General features: G+C 32.6%; 2 protein-coding genes across 3 annotated transcripts; one reads left to right on the top strand and one right to left on the bottom strand.

Annotated features, from left to right (window-relative positions):
• Nucleotides 1-7,832: 7,832 nt before the first annotated feature.
• LOC123708814 (sugar transporter SWEET1) lies at nt 7,833-14,665 on the bottom strand. Its single transcript, XM_045659719.1, has 5 exons — nt 14,477-14,665; nt 12,310-12,488; nt 10,173-10,452; nt 9,536-9,655; nt 7,833-8,657 (listed from the first exon to the last, which is right to left on the bottom strand). The coding sequence occupies exons 2-5, from the start codon at nt 12,477-12,479 to the stop codon at nt 8,544-8,546; spliced, it is 684 nt and encodes a 227-aa protein (XP_045515675.1). The 5' UTR covers nt 12,480-12,488; nt 14,477-14,665; the 3' UTR covers nt 7,833-8,543.
• A 580-nt stretch (nt 14,666-15,245) lies between these two features.
• LOC123708983 (germinal-center associated nuclear protein) lies at nt 15,246-19,202 on the top strand. Of its 2 annotated transcripts, XM_045660043.1 has the most exons (7): nt 15,248-15,816; nt 16,007-16,168; nt 16,357-16,518; nt 16,675-16,950; nt 17,525-17,662; nt 18,242-18,428; nt 18,863-19,198. In XM_045660043.1, exons 1-7 carry the CDS (start codon nt 15,716-15,718, stop codon nt 18,932-18,934), a joined length of 1,098 nt encoding a protein of 365 aa, XP_045515999.1. In that variant the 5' UTR covers nt 15,248-15,715; the 3' UTR covers nt 18,935-19,198. The 2 variants fall into 2 exon arrangements, with proteins under 2 accessions (XP_045516000.1, XP_045515999.1); XM_045660044.1 differs by lacking the exon at nt 17,525-17,662 and having other exon boundaries at nt 15,246-15,816; nt 18,863-19,202.
• The last annotated feature ends 1 nt before the right edge of the window (nt 19,203 follows it).

Below are 19,203 nucleotides of genomic sequence, written 5' to 3'. Positions count from 1 at the left end.
GGCACAGCTGTAGAGAAAGTTATATTATCTGTATTTATCAACTCCGGGGAAATAATTTAAAAAAGTTTCCTTTAAAGTTTTCTTTCTCCCGATTTCGAAATGCTAACAAACATTACCTTATTAAAAAAATGTGTGGCGAATTATTTACTAATGTTACTTTACATTAATATATTTTTGTTAATAATTAGAAGCGCAAATCAAATAAATGTAAACAATCATGTGTGATGACACTTGTGGCCAATATAAGCCCTTTAGTTTTACCACACTCATAATTTGTAATTTAACATTCTCGTTTCCGATAATGTCCAATAACATAAATGTCACTTACATTTACGAACTCTTCAATAAGTCAAGTTAGTTTTTTGTTAATCCATCGTCGTAACTGGGGTTGCGACCCCTAATGCTATCTTATTATAAGCTCATATTTTAAATGAATAAAGTCAGTTGTTACCCAGCATCAAACAAAGTTTTTAACATACTACAACCGCCACCGAACTTAACTACAACCTTTTTAGATTTGGGTTTCAGAATCTGTTTCATGATCATTTTCCAATCTTATAGGCAAGTAGGTGATCAGCCTTCTGTGCCTGACACACGTCGTCGACTTTTTGGGTCTAAAGCAAGCCGTTTTCCTCACGATGTTTCCTTCACCGCTCGATCCAATCCTAAATGCAAAATAACGTCCATTGGCACACCCGGGGATTGAATCTCCTCACCTCGCCTCACCTCACCTCACCTCGGGACCTCAGGAATGAGAGTCACACGTTGAAGCCACTAGGCCAACACTGCTCCTAACATTACCTTATTAATGATCATTATAGCTTAAATACCTTATCCATTTATTTTATATTTCACTTAAAAATTTAAAAATGAAATAACGTTTTCAGGGTGAGGTAAGAAATATTTTTAAAAATAAGCTCCGACGGAGAGCATATGCGTTGTAGCTGGTGCTAAGTCGTAGACCGTTTTTGGATTAACGTAAATTCATAAGAAAAAGTATGGAACATGTTGGAGACTTAGCTATACATACTAAGTTTTATTTGTTATTTTACTTAGCTTCGCACTCCTGCATTACATCACAATTAATCTTTTTAATACTGTTTTCTTCTATTAGCTTTATAGCAATTATCCCGTGGAATCGTGTAATTGTTATTATTTACTTGTAAAAACTAAATACATTTTAAAACACATCAATATTAAAAGAAAATTTGAGGTTCGTAGATAACTTGATGAGGTGGGAACGTATTGTCTTCTAATAATAATCTAGATGCACATACGTGTTAGGTAGAAATGATTTTCAAGTACAGTTAACATGTCAAATAGAACACCCACGATACAGGGAATCCTAGTATGGGGGGCTAGAGTACTTTCTTTAATTTAAAAAATGTATAATAGTGTTCTTTTTTCTTTCTGTAGATAAGTTAAATCTACTTGATTTCTGTCCATTATTCAAAAATACTTACTGGAATGGTAGGACATGGGATTCCATATCTTTCCTTCAAGCGCATGTATGATGACTCCAACAGGTCACACCACTTAAAATCCAAATGTATGAAGGTTGGTTTGTATTCATTATGTAGATACTCTTCGAATGTAACCGTTACCTATAGTACAATATTAACAAACAATTATGGTTATCACAGATTGTTTCAGATTAACAATAAAACTGGTATGAACAATGGACTCGGTGAACATTTTCACCAACCACCCATGAAAACCTTTCGTCATGTCGTTTTAGAAACCTTGTAGTGCTAATTATTATTTTCTTTAGTCCTATATAATTATGTAAAAGTGTAAATTCGCAGATGCTTAGCGGACCCTTGCGACTTCTTCAATACAAAGAATCGTGAGTTATGTGCAGGGTTAAAGCAGGGTACTCGATGGTGAGGAAGTTGCATAGATCTGGTTAGCGCTGCGTCTTCCTAAGTTCTCATGTTATTTTCACACATGTATATATTTTCTATAACATATATTCATAAATATCTTGTCCTCGTAACATGCGTGACGTTTGAGATCAAAAATGAAATAAAATACTAACATAAAATAATGGCAAGTTATCCTACCATCATATTTTTACCCAAGGGCTTGACAATTATAGCATATGCGTTGAGATATCTTTTACTGGTTCGGGAATATTTCCTTACAGTGAATTTTAGTTCTTTAAAGTAGGAAGCGTTGACAACGTCAAGTTCAAATCTTTCCATAACCATCTCCAGCACCTTGAATTTTTAAAAAGCTATTAATAATTCGTTAAAGTAGATTAATTTTTAATTAATGGCCCTGTTTGAGACGACGTCTTCGCTACAATGAAAAACTTTATAACATCCTTGACGACGCCAATATCGTCCAGTTCATGAAGTGCAACAAGCTCAAATAATTTGGATATGTGTACCGAATGGCGGACGACAGAACCCTAAGGTGAGCTCACAACTCTGGTGGGATGGTGTTTGGAGGACCTCAAAACAAGTGTACTAAGTTGGACGCAAGAAACACCAAATAGCTTGCGGTGGCGAAATATTCACTTGGTATCTGCTGCACACTCCCTCGACAGGGATGAGCTTTGGCCCGTTCGGGCCATATGCCCCCTTCGGGTGGTGTATTTGTTCGCACCCTGCTGATACAGGGCGGTACGGGGGCGGTCTTATAGCCCTTGATGGGGGCTGCAGCACACGGGAAGACGCAGTCTCTACTCGCTGCGCGCAGCCGATGGGGGCGAAATATACTTGACCTTCTCAATACTTAAAAGGGGCTGTATAATTTTTAACTATTATGTCTATTAAATAAGTTATACAATATTTATTTAGAAGTTTCACACTTTCATTTAAGCAAAAACATGCAATTTCTTGAAATGATGTGCTGTCAGACAAGATCTATTTATCTCTATGCAACTAATAATTAGACATACTAATATTTGTCTTCTTTAAAAGCACACACCTTATAAAGAAGACAAATAATAATAATTGATATCAATTATCTAACAATTTCTAAAATATAGTACTTACAAATATGTATATTTCATACATGAGAAAAATTACAAAAAACACGTAGAGTTCACATAATGTTCACGAGACATGTATTACTATAAATATTAATAAAGAAGAAAACAGAGCCAGAAATAGGCAGATTATATAAAAAGAGAATTGAGAAATGGCGAAACTTGGACAAGCAGAGCTAACAATAGAAAATATTGGAACCAACTGAAAGAAGTCTATGTGTCTCAGAACTCGCTGGTCACCAAAACCGGCACATCTGATGTATTACATTAATACAGCTAGGAAATGCTGCCAGCGTTAAAGATACACTGCCACAGGGATCAAAATTTTTACATTTGTTTTAATTTCGTATTACTCAGATTTTAATTATTATTTTTATTACTATGTAGGTTAAGAATATTGGAAATACCTCAACTAAATAATATGTTTTAAATAGTTTAATTTACCAGATTCTCAATGTATTTATAGAAATAATAAAATACTTACACATTGATGTTCGACAACAAGTAGCGTTAATAAACCAAAAGTATTAATACGTAGAAATAGCATTTTAAACGACGCGACGTACGTATGAGTCTGTGGTCTCTGCCACAATACCGTAATTATTTTGGATCCATAACCAAAAATTATATTACTATTATTGTCTACATCACAATGAAGATTCATAATGCATTTATAAATATGTATTTAATTTGATAGAACAGTTAGGAAATGTAATCTCGAGGCGAGATAGTTCATTCGAGATCTCGTAGGATAAAGAATTACAATCTCGCGAAATCTCCGTCTTTTCGAGATCTCAAGTAGTTTTCGCAAACCAATTGTTTAAATGAAACAAAACACAATAATAACACGATGAAAACTACTAAGATATGTTTATAATGCTAAATAAGCATTACATATATATTTATTGTAACTCGCATTTATTATAAATGTTCCTATGATTGACAAACAAATCGCGAAAGAAATTCATTAATTATTTTAATACAAGCCTTAGCAGTGGTAATAAAGAGTTATTTCGAGAATTATTTCTATCTACTTCTATCGTAGATATATAGGAGAGATTTTGGAAAGACTTCTTAAGAAGCAAGAGTGCTGTCTGATAAACAGCATCTCATACCATCTTATACGCAAATAACGTGAAGGACTTTTAGTTCCTCTCAGAGTTCCTTCTAATCCCTTTTAGTTTTGTTTTATATAGTAGCATCACGTAAATTTAAATCCATTGAAATAATTGAAACAGGCAATTCATCTTAGTTTTCTGTTGCGATGTTAATCTCATTACCAGCAGTGGAGGCGTTTCAAAAGGTATCTGACGATATAATAATTTGATTATATTTATTTTTCTATACGATATGCTAGGCAAATGGACATTTCGTCGCCGTACAGTCGTTCCGAGTCATCTTTATAATTACAGAGGAATATACGCTTGTTCATCGAAGAGATTAACTTCTACATTTACTGCAATCAGTCTCGTATATCCTACGAGATCTCGTAAGGTTACGCTTCGGGATTGATCTCGAAAAATGGCACGAGATATAATATAATAACACAAAGGGGGAATTGATATTGAGACCGCAATTATTTAACTAAAAAGATTACAGAGAAATCAATTAGAACAAAAAAAGTTAATAAAGTAATTGCATACTACTTGATGCCAATATAATTTTAGAATATATTTCACATTTTATTGACAATGTAATTAATATTAGGTCCTTACATATGAAATTAGCGTTTTGTAGTACTGGCCACTTTGACCTCAAATACCTCCTCTTTGGTTAGTAATTTCAAATTAAAATTTGTACAGCTATTTACTCTATATGTATTTGTGCTATATATGTATTTGTGCTTCGATGACCGTCATTTATTTGTTTTTTTCTGTTTGCGTCACTCATTTTACAAAATGGAAAACTTAAAGTATCGTATTATTTACGAGTACGAGTTCCGCCGTGGCACTCGTGCTGCGGAAACGACTCGAAGGGTGAATGATGTGTATGGCGGTCATGTTGCAAAAGAAAACACAGTTCGTTTTTGGTTCCAACGTTTTCGTTCTGGAAATTTTGACCTGCATAACAAGCCCCGTGGACGGCCTGAGATCCAAGTTGATAATGAAGTATTGAAGGCTATTGTGGAAGCGGATCCATCGCAAACCACGTTAGCTGCAGGCTGTGGTGTTAGTGATAAAACTGTTTTAATTCACTTGAAGCAAATTGGGAAGATTAAAAAGCTTGAAAGGTGGGTACCTCACGAATTGACTGAAGCAAACCGGCAAACGCGCGTCGACTGCTGCGTTACATTACTGAACCGGCACAATAATGAAGGTGTTTTAAACCGAATCATTACCTGTGATGAAAAATGGATTCTTTACGATAATCCGAAGCGCTCAGCGCAATGGTTGGATCCTGGCCAGCCAGCCAAATCCTGCCCCAAGCGATAATTAACCCGAAAAAAGTTACTTGTAAGCGTTTGGTAGACTAGTGCCGGTATTGTTCATTGCAGTTTTCTCAAATCTGGTCAGACTATTACGGCTGATGTCTATTGTCAGCAATTGCAAACCATGATGGAAAAGCTAGCGGCTAAACAACCTAGGCTGGTCAATCGCTCCACGCCACTGCTACTTCACGACAACGCTAGACCACACACTGCACAACAGACGGCTACCAAATTAGAAGAGCTTCAATTGGAATGTCTAAGACATCCTCCGTACTCCCCGGACCTTGCTCCAACAGATTACCATTTTTTTTGAAATTTGGACAACTTCTTGCAAGGGAAAAAAATTAACTCTGATAGGGCAGTCCAAATCGCCTTCACAGATTTTATTGATTCCCGTCCGACTATTTTTTTTAGTAAAGGGATCAATGAACTACCTATGAGATGGCAAAAGTGCTTAGAAAACAATGGTTTATACTTTGATTAATTAAATATATTATATTTAAAAATATTTGACTTTTTGTTCCACCCATACAAAACGCCAATTTCATATGTAAGGACCTAATATGAGTCTGATTTCGCTTAGCTTTGAGTTTGTGGCGTTATACCCTGAGTGCGATTCTAGACAATCACTGATAGATTTTGCCGAAAGAAAAATAAACAGACGCAAAAAGTATCCGCTTCCTCATTACAACACGATTCCTTAAATTATTACAGATTAAAATAAAAGAAAAAGTAAATATACTAAATACAGCCTACAGGTATATTAATATATTTTTTTTGCTGGCAATTGCGACTAATCTCTGTCGAGACCGGCTACTTATGCAGATATATTATAGTAGATGTTGAATCTATCTGAATCTTTTACTGCATTTACGATGGAGACTGTTCAGAGGAGTTGTTCCTGCAGCTGAGTTTCATCATAAGATACAAATACCGTCCATATCACCTCGACGCGGACGTCGCGGTTTTTGCCTTGTTTGTCTTGTTCAGCTGCCCACTAAAGTATTTCCGCACCCATTTGTCTTAGGGTCCTTCAAGAAATAGCGTACTAATTCTTAATGACCGGCAACACGCATACGAGCTTTCTGGTAATGTGAGTGTCCATCGGCGTCGGTATTACTTAACATCAAGTGAGCGTCCTGTCCGTTAGATAAAAAAATATACGCGAGCTGGCACAGGTCCAACAGATTAACATGCTCATGGGGCACAGTTGATACACATACGGCTCATCCAAGTGTTTACTAGAAAATATACTATGAATAGTGATAGTATACTTTCTAGTAATTAGTATTACATGTACAAAGGTTTTCTTGTAAATATTAATCATTGTTACACAAGTTTTTTTAATAAATGAAAAATGTCAGATCCGATTCAAAGTCCAGACCTTATAATCCGCTAATATATCTACCTCCACCAGACCAATACAGAAGTTACGATTTGTAATAATTGGTATTCACCGGAAGCACATACAACTAATAGCTATAAATTACTATTTAGTCTAATTTAAAATCGTCAAATTCAAACCATCATCATTAAAATTTAATTTCCGCTTTACGCAAAGTTCGAATTTATATCAAGGGAATTTCATATTCTATAAATTATATTGCGAGCATTCTAAGGAAATATTGGAAATGAGTAGAGAGAGTCTCATTCAGAAAAGAAGAAAGGCAATATGAAGGAAGGTCTTGCTCGTCTTCCGACGTAAAAGAAAGATCCTCGAACAGTCTAACTACTGATTGGCCAGCCCGAAGGTCCCAGTGGCTAAGGTAGAGTAGTTGAATATATCAGTAGCAGCCGGAATAACGGTTATCGCGTTTCAGGGTATGACGACATTGCAGTGATTGCCGCCAGCTGTAGATTGTAGATGTCACTAGAATATGATAAATAGGTACCTAGTCAACGGAAGGGTAAAACTTGCAGAATAATAATTGTACGAGCCAAGGCTGTACATTTTGCTCATTCAGGCTTTCTTAGTTTTATAAGCGTGGCGATAACCTAAATCGGAGTTACGCACCCAGAGTATAGCCAGACGGAAGCACTCTCTTCAACTGTTACATTGCATTCATTCGTTACATAGCTATTAACTAAATCATGGGAGTTACGCCCCGAGAGTAGGTATAGCCAAACGGAGACACTCTTTTTAACTGATACTTTACATTCATTCTTTTCATAGCAATTAACCTTTCGTTGACTATTCATTTATCACATTCCAGCGTCACCTAAAATCTACGGATAAATAATCATAAATCCACGGTTAAATTAGATATTCTTAAGAGCATTCAATATTATTCTAAATGATATTAAAGTAGTTCGAAATAATTAAAATATTTTAGGAAAGGTTTATAACGAATACATTTTTAGTTTTACATAAATTAAGTATGGACTAGGGATGAAAAATAAAACGCTATATAGAAGAATTATTATATTGTACAAAAATGGCAATTTTATTGCATCAAAATATAGTTTACTGATTTTATAGGAATGTTATTTAGGATTACAGTTAACAATAAAACTATAATCACAGCCCCATATCATAAACCATAGACCAGGGCGTCTCTATGGTCTACTGTATATTTTGACATAATCATTTAATTACAGAAAACTTTACCGATCTCTATGACTTATTGTCAATAATCAAAACAAATTTGTTCTCTGAAAAATTGTTCTAGAGCATAAAATTTTATACTAAATATTACATCACAGCATCTATTCTTGCTAAAAATATTAAATACCCAAAGGGATTAAAAAATAGCATATAAAACTGGAAATCAATAAATTGAACTTCATTTAACATCATCGTGAATGTACGATCAATGACATATGACATTTCCCAATTCCTATATACATAAATCACTTTGCCTTATACAGAAATAAAAGTATAAAACAGCAACAATCAAAAATTCTTAACCATATTATATATATATCCCTTTCGCAAAAAATTCAAAATAAATGCAGTATTGAACGTTAAAAAATATAATCTATAACAATTAACTGACATAACCTACGAATTGACATTTGCCGCTAAATTGGAAGACGTTAGATAAGAAAAACTGTTCGCATACATAAATAATACAATTATAAGCATCCATTATTCTAATTATTTCTCAATCAGGGACTCTGTTAGTCTACTTTCTTGGCTTTAGGTTTCCTCTCCTTTCCTTTGGGCTTCGATGGATAAATCGCAAAGAGGGCCAATTGAACAGAACACAGCATGACAGCTACTACATTTTGGAGCTGAAAAAAATTGTTATCGTAATAATGACTGTATGGTTTCTTTCAATCTTGTTTTTAGACCAAAGAAGTCAGGGAAACGAAAATCTTATGACACTTTTGACAAATGCGATAGGACCCCTTGTGGCTGTCCCGTAGGCCCTTGAATTAAAATTTGAATAAACAAAACTTTGGACCAGTCATGGCATAATAAAAGAATTGTTATTTTAACAAATTAATCTATAAAATCTCATTATCCATTTAGACAACACAAAAAATATCTCAATGTTAAAAGTGTCTTTAATTCGAAACACATTATCGTCTATTTCAGAAGTCATTCCCTAGCAAACCAATGCAGGACCTAAAGGTGAGATTCAGAAATTTTCAGAGATTCAAAGGCGAGCTAGTGCATCTCAAGTAAAGCCTCATTTCTGAATCTTAAATACAGTGGTGCCTCGATCTACGAGAGAAGATATACAGGTGTTTTGAGATACTAGTTATATTTTGCTTGGAGATGAGAGCAAGATTTGACACCACTTGACTTGACACACCACACTAACAGTTTCTCCCACCTGACCTCAGTCTGTTACTGGTTTCCCTCATTTTTGAAGCATTTTTAATAGGTTGGGTTCGAGATTTTGTTTTTTGTACATTTAAAAAATATTATCACATTTATTTTATAACCATGGGTCCGAATGACTTAGCAAAAACGACTGTAGTGGTGTTTTGGGGGCTGGTACGGATTCATGCCATTAATTTCAATGGGGAAAATTGCTTTGATATACAAACAAGGTTAGGGAACGAATTAAATTCGTATGTTGATTTACCACTGTACATTGAAAAAATTACAAGATAAATGTATAGTACATATTAAATTCAACATTAAATCTATAAAAACTCACCACAAGGAACGAGTTGTTCAGTATAATTCCATAGAGTAGCCATGTGAAGGTGACCACGCTACCAGACATGATTATCGGGAAGGGCATACCTTCTGTGCTCTTGTTTTTAATTATGGTTTTCTGAAAAACAAAACAATACGTCCTAACTCCCAAAAAATATTGAAAATGTCTACGAACCACTAATCGGTTCGGCAATCTGCTTTTACGCAAATCAACGGCGATGATAAATAGGTCCCTTCAGATTTTATAAATTTACAACAAGTTTATAAGCCTTGGTGAAGTTACCAAGATCTTATCAGCGAAAATACTTAAAGACAAAAGAATATAATTGAACGGATTTTATTTTTACTATTTAAATGTAAAGATATAGCGGATTCGACAGACGTTGTCTTGAAGACACGTCTTACATTCAAAAGAATCTAATAATACGGCTGGACCGATTTGAATGAATTTTATTGTATGCGTTTGGGTGGCGCCCTGGATCGTTTAGATTCATAAATCAGCCTGGCAAAGCCATTTAGTGTGTTCAAGTGGATTCGAGAATGGTTTAGATTTAAAATAAGATTATTTGTGGACAGAACAATGTCTGTCGGCTAGTACACACACCATTAAGACAACATCACCCCAAATGACTCACCAAATTAAACAACGGAGAAGCAATCAAATAGAACATGAACGCTGTTATAATAGTTCCAAAACGTGTTTCAATAAGTTTGGGGTCTTCGTACTCGGAGTATCCGATTAGAGCTGCCGAGATAGCCCCACCGGCCCCAATTTGGGCCCAAACAAGCCCCTTCTGGGCCGAGTAGTTGAAATAAATCATGAGGTAGACAATGTTTATGGCGCAACCCACAAAATTCACTTGAATCATTGTATCGTCGCGTAGAATGAAGCCGTATTTTAAATTTAACACGCTCCTGTAAAAAAATATCGGTTATTAGCTTTTCTAACTTATAAAGATCTGAAAAATCTATAAAGGGGTTAGAACGCACTGTTAACAGCAATATTTTTCTATATCCTATATCTGATCCCCGAGGTCATAGGTTCGAGATTCGGGAATGGAATTTTATTCTATGTGCGCATTTAAAATTCGCTCGAACGGTGAAGAAAAATATCGTGGACACCGGCTTGCCTCACGCCCAAAAAATCGGCGGCATATGTCACAGAAGACCGATCACCAACTTGCCTAATAGATTGACATATGATCATGAAACAGCTACAGAAATCTCAGGCCCAGACCAAAAAAAGGCTGAAGCTGTTTATTTTATTTTTATTTCTTTATATGCACAACTTATCACTCCTTCTGCGTATTCAGCTAACATTATGTAATATTTCGCTTGCCCCGGGAACGTAAAGCACTATTACGACTGTTTTAATGTTTTCATATCTTTGACTTCCTTGGGTAATGTACTAAAATTATTTTTTTTCAGAATTTTGTAAAGCATTTTACAATAAAAAAACACGAGGATGTCTTTATCCTACAGATAATTTTATGCACAATGTTAGTAATAAACTTTTTTTATGATATGTAACTTTAGTATTGTCTTTTGTTAACATAGCTTTTACACATTTAAAGAAAACACTTTTTTACCGGATTGAAGCTATGTATTATTATAAATTTATAATTAGTTTACATAATTTTTATTTTTTTTTCCGACGTTTCGCGTGCTTTACAGAGTGCGTGGCCACGGTGACAATTATGTAAAATAAAATAATTATAAGTTTATAATAATATATAGCTTCAATCTGGTACAAAAGTGTTTTCTTTAAATATGTAACTTTTTTTATTAATAATACTAAACTCCCCTGCTGTCGTGTCCAGGGACTTTTCCTATCTCACATTTTCTTTTTTCAAAAAAAAAAACAAGATACATTTCATTAATCCCAATACACCAGAGTAATACTCGTTTATCTAAATCTACTTACCTGAAATAGATCGCAATTACTATAAAGATAGTTTTAGTATATATATATACTCATAAAAGGTAATGCGACAGTTCAAAAACAAATAAAGAATGGTAATAAATTATTACGTTCTATTCATTCGTTAAAATTACCGTCGTAATGTGCAGTTATCCTAGTAATAATAGCATTACCATCTTTAATTTTTCCCAAAAAAAAAAAAAAATATTTTGCTTTTACGACTATGTACCCCGGGGAAAGCGTTATATTAATTTGTACAGTAAGAGACAATAGCAATTCTCGAATATATTTTAACGATAGGTTTTGTTAATATTTTCATAATTTAGCGGCATTGTCGCTTTTTGGTTGTAAATTTTGGTGGAGTTCTCTAGTTTTGTAATATCATCTTATGTATGAAGTATTTTTGTATACAATTTGAAATTAAAGACGTTTTCCAAATTACGCTATTGTATGTAATTCATACGAGCAGTGTTGGCCTAATGTTTGAGCGTGCGACGCTCATGCCTGAGGTCGTGTGCACCAATGGATTTTCTTTCTATGTGCGCTTTTAACATTAGCTCGAACGGTGAAGGAAACCGACTTGCCTTAGACCCAAAAAGTCGACGGCGTGCGTCAGGCACAGGCACACACATAAGATCATGAAACAGATACAGAAATCTGAGGCCTAGACCTAAAAAGGTTGTAGCGCCATTGATTTTTTTACGTAATTCATATATATGACACACTTCTGATGTATAGAAACTGTGTATAAAGTCTTTCAATTTGAAAAAAGTATAATGTTTATATAACAAGAAGTTATCTTCACATTATTTTATTTATTTATTCCTATTACAATACATAATTATACTTACATAACTAAACCACCAATAAATGGCATGATACCCACTCCTTTAGTGCCCTTCTGCTTATAAATGTCATAGCACAGAAATGATCCTGAGAACATTTGTCCAATAGTGACTACAGCAGCCACTGTGCCGACAATAGCCTTGTACGGCTGCAAAATATTGGATAGTGCTTCCATTTTTAAATTCTGAAACAAAATGGCATTCAATTAAATTTTAAAATAAGAATAGCTCAAAGAGTATAACTATATACTACGTATATTCTGTATCTGTGGTACAAGCAAGAAATCTCTTATCCTTTGAGATTATGGGCTGATTTAAAAAATCTCTCGGGTTTAATTACGAATGGTAAATAACTTGTTATGTATACAATATTTTTACTTTTATTTAAACATTTACTTGTACACGTAAAACAATCGATAATCTAATGAATTTTTATCGTGTTTAACTGTCACGACTTTTCAAATCTTTCTTATTAACATAGTAGTGTTCCGAATACTTTTAACAAAATAATTTTCATGTCACCCGAGTTAATTCGGTCGATAAATATAAAAACTGTCAAAAATGAAGCCGTATAAAATAAATGACCTAAACATTAAAAATTTAATAGATGTTGGGAAGGAATGCGACCACAAACAATATTTATATCTACATAGATAATAATTTCCAATGCAAAGTGGTATATATTAAATCTCTGTGCTCGAGACCTCAGTTCATATCTATGACGCAGATTGAAATAAATAGACATACTATTTATTTCAATTTGCTTCAATGAACGAGGATGAATCTATTATGATTACGTATAAAGTGTTTTGTTTATATGCCGTGCCCCCAACTTTATTTATTTTGCTGGATATTGTTTTTGGCCAAAGCCTGGTTAAAGGAAAATGTAATTACATACTTTAACTTCCTTATTATTTATAGTTAATAGATTATACTTATTAATTTGAATACAAGGAGAGTTGATGTTCAAACAACAAATAATTAATTGCCAATTTTCTTTATAAGACAATGACATCATTCACAAATCACAGAGGAAAATTATTTGTCTTGGTTTATTATCTTTCAAATAATCAAATACATTACAATACAAACTTGGTTAGCTCAATAAGGCATCATTTATTTAATGATAAAAGTGAGTTAGATTGTTTAAATCTTAGATTATCTAAAATTTTGTTTAAATCTATATATCTTTACTATTTATGTCAATTTTATATTTAGTATATTAAGCAAACAATATGGAAAATGCCAGTAAATATCAACTAAATATATTAAGTTGATACCTTAAGCCTGATTAATTGCTGTAAAATATAATTAATAATAAAACAGTTTGGTTATGCAACTTAAACAGTAATAATTCACTATTTTAATTATTCTTAAGTATCTTATACATAAAATGCTTTATTTTACAACTTATTTATGTCAATAGTGTGCCACCATAGGCATTCACAAGCATACTTTAACCTGCATAATATAGTATTGTGTATATAAATTAAATGTATCGCAAGTAGTAATAACTATTCAAATGCATATAAAATATAAATAAAGTAATAAAATTCATATCATCTTGCTTCTTTTTGACAGCAACACAATGATGATGGTATGGGGCCACAATTCAACAACATGTTTTTGAAAATTACCTAAGTTTAATATTAAACTATAGCAAAATTCCAGATTCAATTAAGACAAAAGTAAAACTACCTACTATAATGTAAAATAATCTGACAACTGCTGATTAGGATCAAATTTTAAAAGGCAACATATTGTATTATTGTGTATCAAGTACCTAGTTGCTTAATTAATTAATAATTTCTCTGTCACTGGTTTAGTCTAGTTGAAAGATTGCAGTATCATCTATATCTAATCATAATGAAATACTAAAATAGGTATATAATCATATTAAATAAATTTTACACTTATCATCAAATTACATACAATCAATTTCCTTATGTTCAGACTAAAAGTTGTTAATATTACCTATTATTATTGTATTTATGTTTGTTCATTTGTTTAACTTATAATATTAAATACATGCATTTAGGTTTAAGTTTTTCTTTTGCTTGACTATAGGCGACACGATGTTTTATATTAATCATCTAGTATTATTTAACAATGATTAGATAATAAATATTTAGTAGTCTTTAGAATGGAATGCTGTAATAAAAGTTATACTTACGGATTCAAACCCAATATCACTTATAAGTTTACTAATCTAAAGTAAACACCTTTTTAAGAAATAAAATGTATCAATGTAGAAACGAAAGTACTATAACAATATGTTTAGCTCCATTTGACTATAATTTATTGTAATAACTGGTAAGAAGTGATTGATGTACGAAAAAGATAGAGAGTATCAATGATGCCGACTCCAACATGAATGATTCCCCTAGAACCAGCTTTAAATATCGCGAAACCCACCTAATTTTTTTAATGTACACTCGGTTTGAAAGGTATTTTCAAATATTAAGTAAAAATACATTTAAGTAGTATAAAATCGATGTTGTTGGTATTTTATACACTATACAGTGCAGGTGCATTTTATAGAAAGAAAAAGAAAGAAAGAAAAATTTACATACATTAATTAATGTCGTAATAATATTAATAATTTTATTTCTTAACTTATCTTTCCATATTTTTTTAAATCCTGTTTTATTTGCATATATTTTAGAGCGTTTTGTACTTTTCTAACCATTGAGCTAATTTATATTTGTATTTATAGATGTATTTTGTTGGTTGGGTTCGAGAAAAAATATATAAATAATAGTTCGTTATTGAAAAACACATTCTTTGATATCTTTTTTCCCCTTCAATTAGGCGGGAAACCCTGAAGTTGGCATCACCGAATGATAAAGTGCCTACACGTCATGTTGATTGACGTAATACAAATTGTCTAACTTGCCCTCTAAGCAACCTATCCTGGGGTTCAGACAAAGATACAAGTGCAACGGAGGTGACTTACTAACGCGAATCGAATTTAAATGAAAATCATGACGTGGATTGGAGGAATTTTGACTCGATGTGGTCTTCATATTTGATCAATCATATAAATTCAGCTTGAGAGACAAGTTATGTTTTAGGCCTTTGATAATTATGGAGTTTGTTCGTAATGTTTTAACTCATACATGGTTGAGTCAAAATCGCTTTTTGACAGTTCGTCACAGTTTGTATGGGAATGACACTCATGATATGCGACTTTTTTCATACAAATTCATTTAGCGTTAGTTGGTCACGCCTGACGAAATTCGATTTTGTCTCAGTATGGGATATGGCCGTTTGTTTTTTAAAACTAGCAATAATTCATTTTGACATATTTTTATTTGAAACTTGATTAACATATCTGTATATGAATAAAACCGAATGCATTAGTAATGGTAAATAATAAATGGTAAAACTTGAAACGTAATTAAAACGTATAATGTCCTATCTAAACTATTTATGTAATAATCAAGGATTGAATAAGAGAGAGAAAATTATTGGAACATGCTATACTATGTGTCCCCAGGATGAAATTTGGTTGTAAGTACTATTTAATGAATTGTTGTAGTATATCGCAAGAATTATAGGCCATATCTGAAAAACGCATACAAACCCCTTAAAAAGTTAGGTTGTAAGGTAACTCCTGTATACTTTCAGAATCTTGCATGATTTTAATGTTTTTCAACATTTGTTCTACTGTCTAACAAATTAACAATTATATCAATTGCAGACGAAAGCGTGAAAAGCTTATTCATATATTAGAAGTCGTTGGTGATAATTTTAAGCTTGTGAAAAGTTATAGTAGGTCAGCGGCAGATGCTAACATAGCTGTTCCTAGCCTGCTGCGACCCTACAGTGTTCTTAAGAAAACTGTAAATTATTTGTTACATGAGTAAGTTCAATAATTCATAAAAGTTAGTGTTTGTTAATCTGCATCCCAGCAACTTCGTTTTGTTTTAAATTTGAATGAAAATGTTACTTTATACATTAAAGTACAATATGTATGTACCAAAGCAAGCATTAATATAATTAATATAATATATACAAGAGTGTCATTTAACCTTGCATTATTTTTTTCAGAGTGGGTAAACAAACAAATGTACCAGTAATAGTAATTTATGATTTTTTAAATGACAGACTAAGAGCAGTGCGTCAAGACATGACAATACAAAGATTGCTACCTGAACAATGTATGGAATTACTTGAGCCAATTATTCGATTCCATGTGTATTTTGCTTACAGGTTATAAATATTTTCATTAACTACCTCTATTGTTGTTATGCTAATTGCTTTTAGACAGCTCTTAATTAATTCTTTTAGTACCTATTTTTTTTAAACATGCTAAGGATACAGCTATTGTGCTAAGTATACCAATAAAATGGTACTGTTTTTTTTTAGATTATGTGAAAAAGCAATAAACGAATTTGATCCAGTCCTGAACAACAAATTATTACTTGAATGTGTAAAGTGGTTTCTTAGCTGTGCTGATGAAATGGACAGACTAAACAGATGCTTCAATACACATAAGACAGCACTGAGTTTGGACTTGTTAAACTTAGAAGATAGTAAGACTATGTGTGACAGAGTTCTTGTGGAATGTTTATATATTTTGTGCAATATAGAAAATTATCAGCCCTTGGTACGGTATCTTGGTTTACCAAGTTATATAAAAAGGTATATTTACCGCTACAACTCCTGGCTCAATTGATCAACACACACACACCGAAACTACATACATATTTAAAGAAAAAAATTAACTTCAAGGAACAGAAATGTGTTAAATGCTTTTTAGTTTTTGAGATTTTACATACCATACATATATGTTAATTAAAACATTTAGCAATAGGTTAGAAGTTATTAAATATATATCGGGAGCTGTTCAAGTATTACGTAAGCAGATTTACAGCAATTTATCTCACCCCCCTCTTGTCAGCAATAGTAGTTTGTAGGAATCCTCGCAAATGCATTTCGTTTTCAAGCATAGACAATGCATATGTAATAAGTGTAAATAATGTTGATGGAAGAAAATCTCCCCTACAGTGCTTACGTAATACTCCAACGGCCCCTTGCTACAACTTCGCGTTAAGTTTAGGAAAATTTAAGTTTTACTTATATTTGACAATTTTAAATTAAATAACTGTTTATTATACACTGATTTATTTAACTAAATTAACCATTTCTTGGTAATTTAAAGTGAAGTTTTTTTTTGCTTAAATAATGTTGTTAATTGAAAGTTATTCTCTTTTAGAAATCCACGATTAAAGCTGGTCTATGAGATTGCAATAGCTAACATAAAGAATGATTTTATTAGAGTTTGTAGGCTATCTCATAGATTGTGTCCACTCACCACTTGTGTATTTGTCATTTACTTACCAAGATTACAAAGGTAAGATAAATTATAAACTCAGGTATACAATGTTCATGAATGGTTGAACAAAACCATTCTTATATGTTTAAGTAAATACCTATGATATTTTTATAAACAAATGATAATATTAACTATAGCTAAATCTAAATTTTTTGAATAAGATCAAAGTCAAATCATTTATAACAATTAGGCATATTAAAAAGACACATTTGAAAGTCAAACTAGTTAAAAATGATCAATGTCCATTCCAAAAGGTAGTTGTAATGAGCAAGAAAGTTTTTACAATATTTTGTATACATTGATTTCCCTAGAACAAAAAAAAACTACTAGTGTAAAATAAATGGTGTTATAAAAAACAATGTAGCCGATAACTATATTAATCTGAAGAAACATGGTACTCACAAATCACTACAGTCACAAATATTGTAACTATTGATCTTTACTACCTTTAAGGTTGAAAGCTATACCCAGTGAAACAGCAAATTTTATTATCAATTTTCAGTACTGAAATTTAAAATTTTTGTTGTGAACATTATTTAATATCCCTATTACAATTTCATAAGCTCGCAGTAATATGTTTTTTTTTTTTTTTTTCAGAAACAGTCTACAAATCATGAGTTCAGCGTACAACAGCAAACAACTAACAGTACCAACAACAATATTACAAGACTGGATGTTGTTCAACAGTGTTGTTGATGTCACTGAATGTTGCAAACACTATGGTTTAAATGTTGATAATGGAGTACAATTCAATAAGCTGTCTTTCAAATGTGATATTGAAGCTGTAAGTACAGTTCTGTTATAAAAACCGCTAGTTATTTTATCAACAGATCATTTACTCTCTTTGGTTAATAGGCAAAGTGCAATAGCTTCAGTAGTTTAATTATTTTTATTACAAAATTTTATCACCAAAGATGGCAACAAATGCAGGACCCTGATTGTTACCATGCTTACGATGATTTCATGCAACAAAAACTTCTTTGTAGCCATTAAGTTGTGTCATGTTAGGGCTATTAGAGTCAAAGTCAGTCCCGTTTTCTGAATAATCAAGACAAGTATTATTTTAAATTTTGATACAACAAAATTTAATGTAAAAATATACCTTCATAGCGATTTGGGAGAACTTTTGTCCTTGTCCATCTCGCCAACCTTCTATGTTAACTAAAAAATAATTTAAAGTCCTAACCCATACAAACATGTCATTTTTATATTTTTCAGCATAAACCGAAGCTAAATAATCGGCTTACTGGAGGACAAATTATAAACTTACATGAAGTTTTAACATATTGAGATTATTTATCGGGACTTTGAATCCCGGCTACGCAAACGATTGTGCTATGAATAGTGTCGGGCACAGAATATACAATATTGGATTTTGACATACGGGAGTCATACTTGTCCAGGTGTCGCTGACTGAAAGTTGAATAAATGAGACAACAAAAAGAAGGCTTTCCGTATATTACTTTGCTTGTTCCAGCATGTATTCAGATATATGTGGTGCAAATACTTATTTTTATATTAAGATTTTTCATATACCGTGTATAACCGAGATCTCATGA

This window comes from Pieris brassicae, chromosome 4 (assembly GCF_905147105.1).
Source record: "Pieris brassicae chromosome 4, ilPieBrab1.1, whole genome shotgun sequence".
NCBI classification, from domain to species: Eukaryota; Metazoa; Arthropoda; class Insecta; order Lepidoptera; family Pieridae; genus Pieris; species Pieris brassicae.
Note: the sequence above shows the minus strand (reverse complement) of the source record. Positions and strands in the feature narration are given on the sequence as shown.